The sequence below is a fragment of the Limulus polyphemus genome, unplaced genomic scaffold (genome assembly GCF_000517525.1).
Source record: "Limulus polyphemus unplaced genomic scaffold, Limulus_polyphemus-2.1.2 Scaffold3235, whole genome shotgun sequence".
In the NCBI taxonomy this organism is placed as follows: Eukaryota; Metazoa; Arthropoda; class Merostomata; order Xiphosura; family Limulidae; genus Limulus; species Limulus polyphemus.
This window is the reverse complement of record NW_013668845.1, coordinates 34,024-50,088: the sequence shown is the minus strand read 5'-3', so window position 1 is coordinate 50,088 and position 16,065 is coordinate 34,024. Positions and strand designations below refer to the sequence as shown.

General features: G+C 33.8%; 1 protein-coding gene across 1 annotated transcript in view; it reads right to left on the bottom strand.

Moving 5' to 3' along the window:
• Positions 1 to 16,065, bottom strand: part of LOC106468956 (inositol-tetrakisphosphate 1-kinase-like) — a 51,883-nt gene that overhangs the window by 26,401 nt on the left and 9,417 nt on the right. Inside the window, exons 3-4 of the mRNA XM_013929410.2 lie at positions 9,472 to 9,589; positions 2,458 to 2,553 (exon numbers count right to left, since the gene is read on the bottom strand). Of these exons, the coding sequence (XP_013784864.1) occupies positions 2,458 to 2,553; positions 9,472 to 9,589 (214 nt within the window). The remainder of the gene's footprint in view (positions 1 to 2,457; positions 2,554 to 9,471; positions 9,590 to 16,065) is intronic.

Sequence of the window (16,065 nt, the reverse complement as noted above, 5' to 3'; positions counted from 1 at the left end):
TGAACTTCTTATAAAAGAAACATTATACATAAAAACTCTTCTTCTGTTCCTAAATAATACACAGTCTTCACTGGATTTAAACTTATCTTAATTTAACTATTTCATTTGTGCCACATTTATATTTGTATATTCAAATTGTTTACTTCTTATGTATATATTTCTGTTGTAATTACAAATATTGTTTGTTTGTTTTGTAGCTCTAGATTACTGATGATGGAATTATGATGATTCCAAAATGTTTAATAAATGTTTCTTGTTATCATGTTCGTATTTTGCTTTATCATTTTCCATTCTATTGATATGAAATTATCAAAATAATATTTGAGGTTAATGTGTGCCGTTATATGCAAACATTAACATTTCAAGTGCAAATATCTTAATTTTAAAACTTAATTTACATTATTCTAAGATGAAAAAAATGTTCCACTTTACTAGAATTTGAACATATGGAGGATTGTAAGGTGAATTATTCAAAAAATTAATTCTAAATCACAATACTATTTGAAGATTATCTCAAGCCTAGGGTCTCATGACTCATTCTTAGAGATACTCTCACATAAAACTTTTCATGACAGAAACACAATTCTGACAGTTGTAGATTGAACTCAATATTAAATTATTTAATTAAAAGTGATTACCTCTTCTTAAAGCTGTTTTCAGTTATTTAATAGTCTACTGGAAAAGCTATGAGCAACTTGACAGGTTCTGTAAGTTTGGTATTTAAAACACCTTGGTTCTGGTCAATTTTTCCTTCATGTGCATAGATATCAAAATGAATATTTACTAGTAACCTATTTATGCTATATAACTAGTATTCAAGAACTTGTTGCATAAGGGGTATTCAAAGCTTATGCTATGTCATAGTCTTCAGAAGAAAAATGTGCTTTTGAGGGTAAAAAGTCAAACTTCTTCAGGCATGTTCATTTTATTGACATTGTAATGTTTAATATTTCTATTTTTAGTCATTTTAATTTATTATTGCACCTTTATTATAAATTTATATAGCACTCTTAGCTTAGTATATGGATTTGGGACTAACCTAAATGTGCTAAGATAGCTAAACCTCATGAAATATTATTGGGTTTATATACACAAATATCATTAAACACCAAAGAAATCTAGCTGAAGAAACAATGCATTATCATCTTTATAAGAAGAAGCGTAAGAACAGCATACATACTTGGATAGTTGTATCCATTGCCAGTTTGATTTTTGGTTTAGATTTGAGTAGACAGCTTGATTTAAGCAGAGGTTTACGTTAATGGACATCATTTCAATGGTACTGTTGTTCAATCAAGTAAACTAAGACTTATAAATATTTTTTGAAAAAATCCCATTGAAATTTAATTTCAAAATTATAGTAAATTCAACAACTTAAAGGGAATTTATGTAAAAAAGCTGTATCTCAGGATTTATGACAAAAAATCTGACATTACATAAAACTGACTTATCAGAAAGTTGGAAAAGTAACATCTGAAAAATCATACTTAAAAGGGAAGAAATATAACTAAGCTAACAGCATGAAAACAAAAAAAAAACCTGTTGCATATTAAAATTTATTTTCATCCATGAATTAATTAGCCATATTCCAACTGACAAAGGCAAGACTTAAACATTTCCTCCAATGAACCTATCAGTGGGAATGACCACTAACTGCTAAATGATCCTTAGTCACCAGGCTTTTCTCAGGTGTTGTTGCTGTATTACATAACATTTCTATGATCTTTCTTTCTGAAATTTACATGTAAATATGTTTCACATGCATCCCCTATCTAAAGAAAACAAAGCAAAACAGACATTCATGAACACCTCACATACCATCTGACTGACTATAAGGGCAATATGGGCTTGTGATAAAAGTTACATAAATCATTTATTTCTTTATGCAGTGATTAGCTCAGACGATCACAATCATGAAGGTAAAAAAAATGAAATTTAAAACCACAGAATATATTTTTTTTACTGAATAAAATAACTGTTATTTTGTGACATCAGTATTCTTTTACAAAAAAAGGGGGAGTGGGATTAGATATAGTAACTCAATGGACAGTTAAACTATCAAACCTCAGACAGAACTGATCAGGAATCCAAGTTGGATCACCACCATGAATATTATCCAAAAAAGAATGAGTAAGAAAAATTGGTACACTCACCTGAAAGTCTTCAAAGAAATGAAAAAAATTATGTAAATTTATGAAATCTATCCAATCAAAAATACTGAAATTATGAAATAACAAAATTGAAAAGGAAAAAAAACAAAGTGAGGTAATACATAAAATAATTAATACCAACATATCTTTCACATGGTTTGTGTGTTTTCTCAGTCAGTACTTTTTCAGCATTTATGATATACCTTGTAATCTTAATCTACATGGCCAAGTATGTGAAAAAAATTGACAATAAAAGCTTTTTCACAATAGCTTAAATGGTTAATAAAAACATTCAAGAAATTCTCACCAAATGGATAACTGACTTTTGCTGCTTTTATCTTCTCTATATTTTCTTGGATGTCTGTGGTAGTAAATTCCACAAAAGGAGGAGTGAACACATCATCTGAAATGATAGGGTTTACAAAGAATATCATATAATGGAAATAAACACTTTTTTTCAGGCAATGCAATAAATAGCAATGACATTTTACAAAGTAGTGATCATAAACACAAAGTAGCTAATAGATATTATATATGTTAAAATATAACAAAACTTACCAACAGATGAGAGATACCATTAAACTTGCTGTCCTGCTTGCTTATGGACTTTCCTTTTATTACACATCAATTAATAATCTTAATATTCTACTTTACCTTATTTCTTTTGTTTCACAACTGTTTAATATTATACGTGGCACACAATTCATAACATACTGTCACTAGATAAGAACAACCAGATTTATGCACAATTTGTATATACTAGCTGACAAAAAAAAAAAAGCTTTCGCTATCCAACAGAGCAGACCATTAACTCATTTATCTATGAACATAACTACATCAATTAATGTCACATAAAATAATCAATTAATAAAAATTAGTGCCTTTGATTTTTCCAATTAATCAAGTGTAGGAAATACTGCCATTATGATTTCTCATTATTTTCAATTAATTCACGGTTGTTCAGTTTAATCAATTAGTTTTACAACTCACAAAAATAATCAACTAACAGAAATTAGAGTTTTCAATTATTACTATTTTTGATTATTCCAACTATCCAAGTCTCATGTGAGAATAATCAATTAGAAAAATTGTAATTGATTAATGAGCCGGATGATTAACTGATTGGCAAATTCCACTAGTAACCAATAAATAAACAATTTATTTTAATTTTTGATATGTTTTTAATTATCAATATGTTTCTACACCTGAATGACTTACAAAGATTTGTATTATAATACTAATGTTACAAAAACAACTATCAAAAATGCTGACTGACATTTAGCAGATGAAAGTAACTATTGCACCAACTTTTTGAGAAACTAAAACAAGAAAATTATTATGTAACTTACCAATAAATATAACTGAAGTGCATAGAGGGGGTAATAGAGAATATGAAACTAGTTTAATTATATCAGGTCGTCAAGACATTAATGTCGCATTTTGGAACACTTTCATTAACCACCCCCAAAAAAAACGTACATCACGTATAATAATTAAACGAACTTCCTATACATCACGTTAGTGTCACCTGTATAATGTGTAAAGTTTAGTATACTCTAATCCCTTATAGTAATGGCACACGATGAGACACACATTCAGCATGTAATGCTGTTTGAATACAAGAAGGGAAACAATGCCTCTGTAGCCATAAAGAATATCAAAGACGTTTATGGAAATGTTTTAAACATTTGCAAGTGTCAACAATAATTCAGCAAATTTTGTTCAGGTGACTTTAGCCTTAAAAACAGGGGCTGACATGTTGGAATTGATATTGATGATCTGAAGATGCTTGTTAAGTCTAACCCAAGGCAACACACTCATGAAATGGCCCTAAAATTGCATGTCTCTCACGAAAAATACTTAAACATCTAAGGAATATGAGAACACTCCATAAAGAAAGATGTTTGGGTTCCTCATGAACTCTTCGATGATCATTGTTTCCAACATGTGAACGTTGCTTCATCTCTTCTGGCGCATAATGCACGTGAACCATTTTTGGACAGAATTGTCACCAGTGATGATAAAGGGATTCTCTATGCGAATATTAGACACCAAAAACAGTGGCTCAGTCGTAGACAAAAACCACATCCAACCCCAAAACCTGGACTCCATCTGCAGAAAGTGATGCTTTGCGTTTGGTGGGACATCAAAGGAGTAATTCATTTTGAACTGTCAATCCACAGAGAACTGTCAATGCAGAGATATATAGTCAGCAACTGGAATGTTTATATCAAGCCCTTTATCAGAAATGCCTTCCACTCGCCATTCTCCACAACAATGCATGTCCACATGTGGCATGTTTGATGCAACACAAGATTCTGGAGTTGGGTTGGAAATTTCTCTCCCACCCACCATATTCTCCAGATATGGCACAATCAGATTATTATCTTTTTTGTTCACTGCAACACCATCTTAATGGGAAGATATATGCAAGTGTGGAAGGTGTCCAAGAGGAGATTGACATGTTTTTTTGCTTCAAAGCCAAGTGATTTCTTTAATCAGGGTATTAACAACCTGATTGTAAGATGGAAAATCATCATCAATAAGAATGGAGACTATTTCATTTAATAAATGTTTTGTTTTGATATACAAGTTGTTCAGATTTTTTCATCTAAAAAAAGTGACATTAACTTCTTGATGACCTAATACATAGCACATATAGTTGAAAATATCATAGCACTGAGGAAGTATAACATCACTAACTATAAAAGGCTTATTCCCTTTGTTACTCTGTCAAGAATGCTTTCACACTCTTTTTTTGGTTATACTCAACAATATAAATCATTGTTGATTTGTTAGAAAGGTTTGTTTTTATTCTTTTTTTGATAACTTTGATGATATAACAGCAAGATAGTTTAATTCAGAAGTTTTATGGCATAAAATTGTAGCCAAAAGCAAAATAAAATTTCCCAAATAGTGTTTCAGCTAAGCCTTATGTTATGTTTATGTATCAAATTAGACTACAAATAGGCCTACTATTACTCACATTATAGTCAGTGTTTAAAATGTTTTAGTTGGTAAATAAATGTTAATTATGAAGTATTCTTTTGATATTTTAACACACATATTATGTACTTGGCCTTAAAACATAAAGAAAAATAAACGTTTATTACTACCAAATATCTTTTATCCTTTGTACAGTTGAAAGAGTTGAAAATTTGTGTCAGAATGTCCGCACTATGTCTTCTACTTCCTGATCTAGAATATAGTAAAAAGGCTCAAGAGTGCCATTTAATTTTCTTTCAGAGTGTACATGTACTTTTGTTCATGATAACATTTCCTATTTTTCTGCTTAGTTTTTACTAAAAATGTGTTGATTAAAGTACCATTTTGAGTCTGATGTAATAAGTAGAGTAGGTGAATTTTGGAGGTACAGACAACTTAGTTTTAGTTAAATTCTATAATTTTTTTTAATTATTCTACAATGGTTTCCCATCACTTTTGATAGGCTTTTATACCAGTAATTCATTATAAAACTACATGCATAATATTGATACTAAGCTCAAAATTACTTAACAAAAACTCCAATGTAGTCCAAATTACATAATTATTCTACTTAAGCAACAGTATAATTATATTAAAATCATACATTTATTTGTCTTTGGACATTCACACAAAGGTACTCAAGGGCTTATTGCACTAGCCATTCATTTTTAATTGACTGGCTAGAAGGAAGGCTGCTACTCAACAGCATCCACTACCAATTCTTCCTACTCTAATCATATAGTGGGGGTTTATCTGTCACTCTTATAATGCACCCATGGCTCCAAAGTGCAAAGCACAATTTTACAGAAATGGGACACAAACCATGAGCCCTCAGATTCATGGTTCAGAACATTAATCACTAAACACTGAGGGTGTATACCTAGATATTACTTATCCAAGTACATGCACATATCTTTTTAATGATGCAAGCTAGAGAAAAACCACATTGATAAGAAGAGGTTCCTTACATAACAACTTCTAATATATAGAAAAGCCAGTGCATTTTGGTAACAATGCATTCCAACAATGGCTTTTATGTAATGTTGCTTAGCAACAAAATTATATAGGCTATACTTTTATGCTAAAATGAGTTCAGAATGCACACAATATCAACTTAATAACCCAAGCAAAGCCAAGTACTTTCATCAGTGCTTGACATAAAATATACAGCAGATAGCAAATTAATTCCTGATAGAGGTGAAAACTGTTCCCAAAATCAGTGCCAAAAGCAAAACATATGCTGTTATAGTCTCACATGTGCTTCTATCCTCTCTAATAACAATTATCTATATGATATGTTATATAATGTAAATATTAAGTGGAACTCAATAACTTTTTATGTAGTCTTGGGTTTGAAATTGTTAAGAATTTTAACCATAGTTAAATGTGAGAAACAAGGAAATATATCTTTAACCACATAACACCTATTTTAACTTGACTGAAAATAAAATGTGGACTTTTAGCTAAAAATATTATATATTCCATTCTGCAATTTTACAATAACTTACATTATAATAACAGTAATTAGCAAAGAACTTGTCTAGAATATACTGAATTTTTTAAAAAAATTGTGAGAGAGAACAATGTTCCTATAATTTAAAAATAACTGTGAAACTTTTTGTTGTAAAAATTCAATACTTATTTCAGATAGTTGAAGAATGGGTTTCCTTAGAGAAATGTAGGGAAGAGTGAAATAACGTAGTTTATAGAGAGTTAATAGTTTGGAGAATTTGGGTTTTAAAAGCTGATGATTCCACAGAATTTTTGTCATTTATTATCCATGGAAGAGTTTTTCCATATCCATTTAAGTGCCTCGTTAACTACAACAAAATAGACACGAAGCACTTAAATGGTATGTAAGATATTTGGTATAAATATACAGGAAGAGATGATAAAGGGTTAAGCAGTATTAACATTTTAGGTCAAACATAAACATATTAATTTATTTCAGTATTTTGAAAGTATTAAACATTATTATAAACCACCTCAAATTCTGAGTAAAGTATATCTAACTACCAATTACAATTTGAAATAAATAAATCAACTACATTAACCACATAAGAAGACAAATTTTTCAGAAAATATTTCCTATATTTTATGAAGAAAATCAAATTATAGAATATGTTTGACATTTGAATTCTATTACCTCAAAACCATCTCTTCATAGCTAATGTTATTCAATCCAGGAAATGTTTGTTTCAGAATTTCATATCATAATATTGACATTATACAGTGCAGTCTTGATTAGTTAACTGTTTTAGTTAAACAACAATAATATTAGATTAAAATTACATGTTTGTTTTCAAATAATTCTACAAAGCTACTCAAATGCATAGCTGTTCCTAATTTCAAACTGGTGAATTGAAAGGAAGACAGCCAGTCAACAGCACCTACCATAAATCCTTTGGCTACTCTTGTCTGATCAAATAGTGGGATATGACTGTCATTCTTTCATGATTTTAGTGCACTCACAACCTCACAGAGTGGAATGTGTTTTTGCCACAACAGTTCAAGAACAATGAATTCTTAAATTCACAGTCAAGATAGATTAACTACTAGTGCTAGCCCACTCTTCCACAAATTGTTCTAGTTATCTCAGCCTATACTTTTAACTTTTAACAAAAAAAGCAGTTTAAGGAAATTAAGTGTATTGTTGGATACAATTACTGGTTCAATGAATTAATAAAGGATTATTGTTTGATGAATCCTGAAAACTAAATAAATTATTGTATAATTCGTAACATTTAACAACAACAGACAGCTATATACAACCTTACAATAGCTACACGGAGGTACAGTTTAGCTACTGTAATTAATCATCATATTTGTACTCTACTTTCAGTGAAGTTATAAAACCTTTATGTAACATAATAAAAGGTAAAATGTGAATCTTGTAGCTTCTGGGTAGTAGTTAACCTCTACCGCTTCTATGTGGTAACTAAAATGTTGTAGTACACAAGCATTACAATGTTTGTCACTGAATGACTTTTGTCAGACATGTTGGCAGCACTACAGAAAGTTTGCCAAAAAATTAATAAAAAGCGAACTATTTCATATTTTTATACTCTACAAATTTTCAACTTCTGCCACCTAAAATCTATGCATTGAGCAAACTAGCTCTGTTACTCCTATAGTTTTGCTACATGGTACATTGATAGCAGTGTAATACAAAGGAATTGGGCTTAGTTAATTTTTTGCTATGGATACTTTTTATAAGAAATATGACTGTCACAAAATACTTTCCAACATGGAAGTATATAAAAGAGTATCTTCCAGGATATCCAATAACACAAGCAAATTTCAAACATCTGGCAGCAAGCGATACAAGTGAAGAATCAACTATAGAGCTATATCTACAAAGCTTACTGGCATAATCAAACTATTATGTTTTTTAGGCTTAAAATCATAGCTTAATTATCAGGGTTCTCTAACTTCAAACCACTAATGAGCCAGATTGCTAACTAACAATGTATAATCCTAGATTGTATAATTTCGTTTGAATTCTGGAGCATATCATATCTGTCCAATATACATTTAGAGTAACTCAATAAATAATGTGAGAAATATGTAAATAATACTTTGCCTTTTTTAAAATGTGAAACAAGTTTTGTTTATTCATTTTACAAACTTATATTAACTAACCCACTGACTGTGGCTGCTCTAAACATGTACAGAATTTTTGCAAGCCATACACCATATATGGCATACTCATATTTGACTGCCAAAGGCAGACCATACCCTATATGGCAAAACAGCAGTCAATGGGCTAAGGATCCTTATAACACTTGGGGGCCAGACAAAACCTGACTACAGACCACCAGTTGGACTGCCTTGATATAGATAATAACATTCTTCAGGTTTTATTACAGAGTACAACAAGATCACATGAACAGTGATGCAAATGAAATGGCAAACACAAAATCTAGCACACTTGAATGTGATATAAGTTAGAGTTTCTCAATCACTGGTTGTCAGACTGATCCCAGTCCATCACAACCACTTGCTGGACCATGGAATTTCACAAAAGCAAACAAACAAAAAAACTGACATATAAATCATAATGGTTTTTTAATGTACTTGCATTGTAGCAGTTGGCAACAGTTTACAGAAGCAGCAAGTTAGTCCCTGGTATCAAAAAAGTTTTGAAATGATGATGACATAAAATTACAGGCAACTCTAAATACTTGTTTATAAATTATAAACTTACATTTACCTGTAAACATTTCTATAAAATTGTTTATCAAAAGCATCTATTTATAAAACCACTTTCATGTATTGTTTATGTTTGGAAGTTTTTGAAATACGTCTGCACTATTACAAAACACAAACAACTTACCATCTTGTTCTAGTTCACTTGTCTTCACCATGGTGTACTGATGAGAACGATCAAGTAGCTTTCTCACATTGGAGAGCTGGTCTATAACCAAAATCTCAGGGTGACGACAGATATATTCCTAACCACCACCAGGACAAAAGAGAGAGAGAAAAAAAAACACTATTACTTACACATTCTCTAATTCAAAATTAACCTTTTCCTACACTGAAAATGTATTTCCAATAAATTCTTACCTCTTCTTACATAGTAGCTTTTCCTGACTTGTGCTGCTCTCTTTATGTGCAATTTATGCATGCCACTAGCCTTGATGCTCCCACATACCTTCACATGTTTACATGTGGTAGAGCTACACTGTAGCATGCAACAACTCTCCACTAACAGGAGTGCTACACACCGTCCTAGCACAGCTGACTCTCTCTATACCGTAAAGCACTTACATCACTTTGAAATTAGGCAAAAAGATGCACTGGAAGTGGGGAGGATGGGTGGGAAATGTGAGGAGATGTAAATATCTATCAGAAAAACATTTGCAGTGTAGAAAAATATTAATTCTTCCGATATGATACCTTACCTCTTCTCACTTAATAGCTATAATCCCACATTGAAATGGTGAAGAGACCAGTGCAAAGGTTTCTTTGATGATCACTCTTTAGAAGGAACCTAAAGCTAAAGAGAACCTATTGATTGTGATACCTTAATGTATGGGGTCACACTCATGGGAGATTGCATTCCATCTGTACCAGGTATACTCTTATACTCTTCGCCCATAAAGATATGAGTCATTAAATCAGGCAGAAAGATACACAGTCAATATATAATTGGGCATGCCAAATAGTGTAGAACGACTAGGGTGCATCAGACTGTATTCGATGGGTGAACTCTAGTCCAATTCCAAGTGGCATTGGATATTTGTCTTTTGGTCCACAGTAGGAGGAGGGTCCAAACTTTTCACCTCAAGACCAGGAAGCAGAAGGTAAAATGACTTCCATTCTGATAACCCAGCCAGAGCAGTACACAGCCAACACCGGGCTACCCAGAAACCCAACATCCAGGTATTGGTAGGAAGGGGAAATGCAAATGTGGTGGGTCAACTCCAGTCCAAAACCAGGTGGTGTCGGGAATTCTTTGTCCATTCCATGGTAGAAGGAGGGTCCCTACCAACTACATGTGTGAGGATTTATGTCAGTTGGTCCTACTCTGATCCAACACCAGACCACCCAGTAACCAACATCCAGGCAGTGGTAAGATGGGGGAAACCCAGCCAGAGGGGTAAAATGCATGTGGTAGATTCATCCAGTCCAAAACCAGGCAGCATCAAGAATTTGTCTTCCAGTCCACAATAGGAGGAGAGTACTCGCCATCTACATCAACAGAATACCACCCTATTCATGACAGAGTGAAATTTATCACACTCAAGAGGAAGCCTCTATGGTTCACCACCCAAATGGCTAGTAACTGGTAAGTGGCAAGGACTCCCATACTCCACTGGAAAAGGGGGGGAAACAATATGGTGGAACACAACACTGTAAAGCAGGCCAGTCCCAGTTTATTCAACTAGGACTGGAGTGTTGGGTAGCAATCCCAATACTGCTTTACTCATAGTCCATGAGTTGGTACAGTCTGGTGCAGGCTTTATTTATGAAGGAAGATACTGTGATACTGAGCAGGATCCAGAGATGTAAAAATAGGCCACAATAAATGCAAGATATATAAAAAGAGAACTTACTCATTCAGGGATGTTAAGGTGTGAAGTATGGCAACAGGAGGAAGTCAATATCCAGAAGAAGAGATGGGCAGAAAATGAAGAAAATGTGCAGCGAAAGTAAGTCGCATAGTCTAAATGCCCATTTTCACAAACCCTCCAACAGATGATAGAAGTGAAGAACCAGTGAGAGCGTAAGGTGTTAGATTCAGTGATAGGGGACTTTTAAGAGTCGTGTTAAAATACATTCAATGAAGCACAAGTGAAATGGATGGTGCTGTAGCCATTCCTTGAGAGTAATAGAAAAAAAAAATTGGGGGAAATGAGGAATTCCAAAGAATAAATAGATGGAAGCATGAACTGTGAAAAGAAGTAAAGAGGGCCAAAGAACAAATGGACATAACTGAGAAAATGATTTGGAACAGAACGAGAATAATATAAAGAAAAGGAAGGAAAAAATATGGGAATCCACACCATTCTCCCATGGCCACCAGCAAATAACAAGAAGCAAGATCTAAGCAAAAAATGGTACAAGGAACAAAAGACTAAAGGATCAAAGAGAGGAAGGGTAAGAACATGGGGAACAGCATTCAGGTTTCTATCAGAAAGGATTGCAAGATGAGGATGATAAAAGTGGCAAAATGAACAACAAACATAGAAAAACAGAAAAGGAGAATAAATGATGATAATAAGTAAACCTGAAATTATTAGGAAGCACTGCCCAGTAACCAGCCATCGCAAGAGCATTAAGCCTCAGTCAAACAGTCAATGAAAATATTTGGAAAGACGGGCAATAGAAGGAAGGGAATGGAATAAAACATGATGCATAGACCAACTATGGAATGTGTACCCTCTTCATGGACAGACAAGGAGAGAAAAAATCATGCATTGAACAAGAAAAAAGGAAGGCTATATGCAGAAAGGTTGGAACATTTTACAAGGTACTGGACAAACACCACATGTAAACTCAGTGTGATGACACCATCAGATGGGAGACGGAGGAGTAACAAAAGTAAGAGAAGAAATGAGCACAGGAGAAGGTGCAATATAAGAAACTATGGCCAAACCAGCCAGTATGGAGCACATTTCAATCAATGTATTAAGTCATCAAGCATTAATGTCGTTTATTTTTAGATTAAAAAACTCCAAACAACTTATACATCAAAACAAAACATTTATTAAATGAAATAGTCTCCATTATTATCAATGACGCTTTTCCATCTTACAATCAGGTTGTTAAAGCCCTGATTAAAGAAATCACTTGGCTTTGAAGAAAAAAACATGTCGATGTCTATTAAGATGGTGTTGCAGTGAACAAAAAAGATGGTAATCTAATTGTGCCATATCTGGAGAATATGGTGGGTGGGAGAGAAATTTCCAACCCAACTCCAGAATCTTGTGTTGCGTCAAACGTGCCACATGTGGGCATGCATTGTTGTGGAGAATGGCGAGTGAAAGGCATTTCTGATTAAGGGCTTAATTTAAACATTCCAGTTGCTGACTATAGATCTCTGCATTGACAGTTCTCTGTGGATTGACAGTTCAAAATGAATTACTCCTTTGATGTCCCACCAAACGCAAAGCATCACTTTCTGCAGATGGAGTCCAGGTTTTGGGGTTGGATGTGGTTTTTTTGTCTACAACTGAGCCACTGTTTTTGGTGTCTAATATTCGCATAGAGAATCCCTTTTTCACCACTGGTGTCAATTCTGTCCAAAAATGGTTCACGTGCATTATGTGCCAGAAGAGATGAAGCAACGTTCACATGTTGGAAACGATGATCATCGGAGAGTTCGTGAGGAACCCAAACACCTTTCTTTATGGAGTGTTCTCATATTCCTTAGATGTTTACGTATTTTTCATGAGAGACATGCAATTTTAGGGCCATTTCATGCGTGTGTTGCCTTGGGTTAGACTCAACAAGCATCTTCAGAGCATCAATATCAATTCCAACATGTCAGCCCCTGTTTTTAAGGCTAAAGTCACCTGAATAAAATTTGCTGAACCATCGTTGACACTTTCAAATGTTTAAAACATTTCCATAAACTTCTTTGATGTTCTTTGTGGCTACAGAGGCATTGTTTCCCTTCTTGTATCCAAACAGCATTACATGCTGAATGTGTGTCTTGTCATGTGCCATCACTATAAGGGATTAGAGTATACTAAACTTTACACATTATATAAGCTGCACTAATGTGATATTTAGGTAGTTCGGTTAACTATTATACGTGATGTACATTTTTTGGGGGGTGGTTAATGAAAGTGTTCCAAAATGAGACATTAATTTCTTGATGACCTAATATTAATTGAAAACTTACTGGTAGTAATAAGTAATTTAATGGGTGTTACACAAAGTGTAATTGAAGAACAGTTACCTGTTCAGATTGAACAGTTTAGTAATTTTAATAGTCAAACTATTCAAGATACCTTCAGTAATCTCGACGTAACCAAGTATCTTAATATGTTGACTTAAAGAATTGTTTGTGTTTTGAATCTCAGTCTCTGAGTTAATTCTTATTCTAACTGTAAACTTCTTCGAGTTAGTGACTTGTGTACTCCACTCATGACTGTAAACCTGGATTTTAAATAAATCTATTGTTAACTGTGGAATGCCGTGTGCACAGTGTGATGGAATGTAGGTGACAAGAAAAAAACCCATACAATAATGCAGAATCCACGTGATGTTGATGCGAGTCCAAAGGTAAAAACCCAGAACTGCAGTACCTAACACTTGTGCACAAAAAATGCCGACAGTGGTACACCACCACTATGGCAGTGTGCAGACATGAGCTGACTGCAACAAATTTGGACATCTCCAATCCCAGTAAAAAATGTCCACTCAGATTGAGGAATGAGTAACTTGTGAAAATTGGAGAATCTAGGCATTGATACAGATGAGAAGATTGATGACTGGACACCATTCTCCTGTCTTCTTAGGCCCAATAACTGATGGGAATAAAACCTTGAAAGAACTAGTACGACACTCTCACTACCCTAGACCAACCAAACTCTTATAGCCCTAGAACTAAGTTCCAAGTCCCAAGGATCTGTTAGGGATGGAAACACTACAGGTTGGGTGGATAATAGTGGTAAAGATGTGAACTAAATTACTAATCCTGACTCAAGGACCCATAGTGCTCCTGAATCTATGGTTAATGTTACCACACGTCCAGAAATTATCACAGCAAAACCCCACAGGCTCTGAAGGCATACAATAATCACTGACACTGTTGATGTTGATCTGACCGAGCAGTGGACCCTTGGATATTGACAGAATTTATTCTGGGTACCAACATACCAAGGGACTGATGCCAGGGGTTGGGACCCACAAATAGAGGCAGAACCCCCCTATATGAGCCAATGACATCAAGAACAACAGGAATGAATGTAGAAGCCGACAACTGAACCAATGTGCATGTTAACAATGGTTCCAGCTCATCATCAATGAAGTTGGTGATCTTGAGAGTCTTCCAACAAAGTGAAGTGAAAGGAAAACAAAATGTTGGATTTCAGAGTTGTAAGTCTGTAGACTCACCGTGTCCTATCAGGGAACATTGATCTATTCAGGTTAACTACAAACACTGCCTTAGAACCCCAAAATCCAAGGAGGAAATGTATCATTTGAGAGTCAGAAAATGCTCCTACCTGGCAGTGGTAAGCTTATTCACAAAGTTCCAATAACCGTGTTGGATAAGGCATAACTGTCCCTTCACATAACTGAGAAGTAAACCTCCCTGCTTGAACTACAATGTGCATAGATGGAGAGAAAACTAAAAATTCACTCCAAGACCTTTCAGCTATCAGGTAAGGTGCAGGTTCAAAAGCAACCGGGAAAAGATCCAAAACACCACACTCTCAATGAACCAACTGAAGAAAACAAATCAAAGGCAGCTTATTCCAAAATGGCCTCCTTTTTATTTCTATATGTCATTTAAAGACTGTTGATTAGAAACCATTTGGTCAGGTAAGTTTGTTTTGTTCAAGTAAAGAAACATTGGACTATCTATAGTGTCCACTATAGGGAATCAAACCCCAGATTCCTGCATTACAAGTCCGTAAACTCCCCCCCTGTTCTGGGGGGCTGAAAAGCCAAAAGACTAAAACTAGGTGCAGGAAAAAATGAATCTATATTCTCTCCAGAATGTCGAGCAAAAATATTAGAGTGATGTCTCATGCAAAGGAAAAAAAGAAAATTTGACTTAACCCTATCGCCACGGGTATACTTTACTGCACATGACACAAGGTTTTAATGTCTTATATTCAAAATTTTATTAAACTATTTTTTGTTTATGTTATACTAATTAGAATATAAACTCTTAGCTAATAATCCATATTTTAATAGTATACAAGTTTTAAGTTATTAATTCTACAAGGCAATATTTAAACAAATCCTGAATTTCCCATAGCGTGACAAACGTGATACACTTCTCTTAGCATGTCATTGTCCCTATTTTATCCAACACCCATCGAAAAAGTACAGAATTAAAGATTCAATCACTCTCTATAAAATTGTCAATGCTCAGACAAATCATAATTTATATATTCTTCAATTTTGTTTGGTTACAGAACTATCGAATAGAAAATCTGTTACATTCACCTGTCACATTCTATCTTTCAGGATTTGTTAATAGTTCTCTCTAACATCTAATTATATATTACCTATAATCAACAGCAAGTCAAGGTTTTTCACCTATCAAACAACATATTGTATAACATTATGTTCTGAACAAGTAAATGTTAATTTCACTCAGAGTACCACCAACATTCCCATGAGAAAGTTAATGACTAGCTTGGATGAACTTGTAACGACTGTTGTTGCATAGTTAGAAAACTAGAAAAATTTTGAGAGGTTAGGGCATTTGTCTACTTTTTGCATGTTATTAGTCTATATT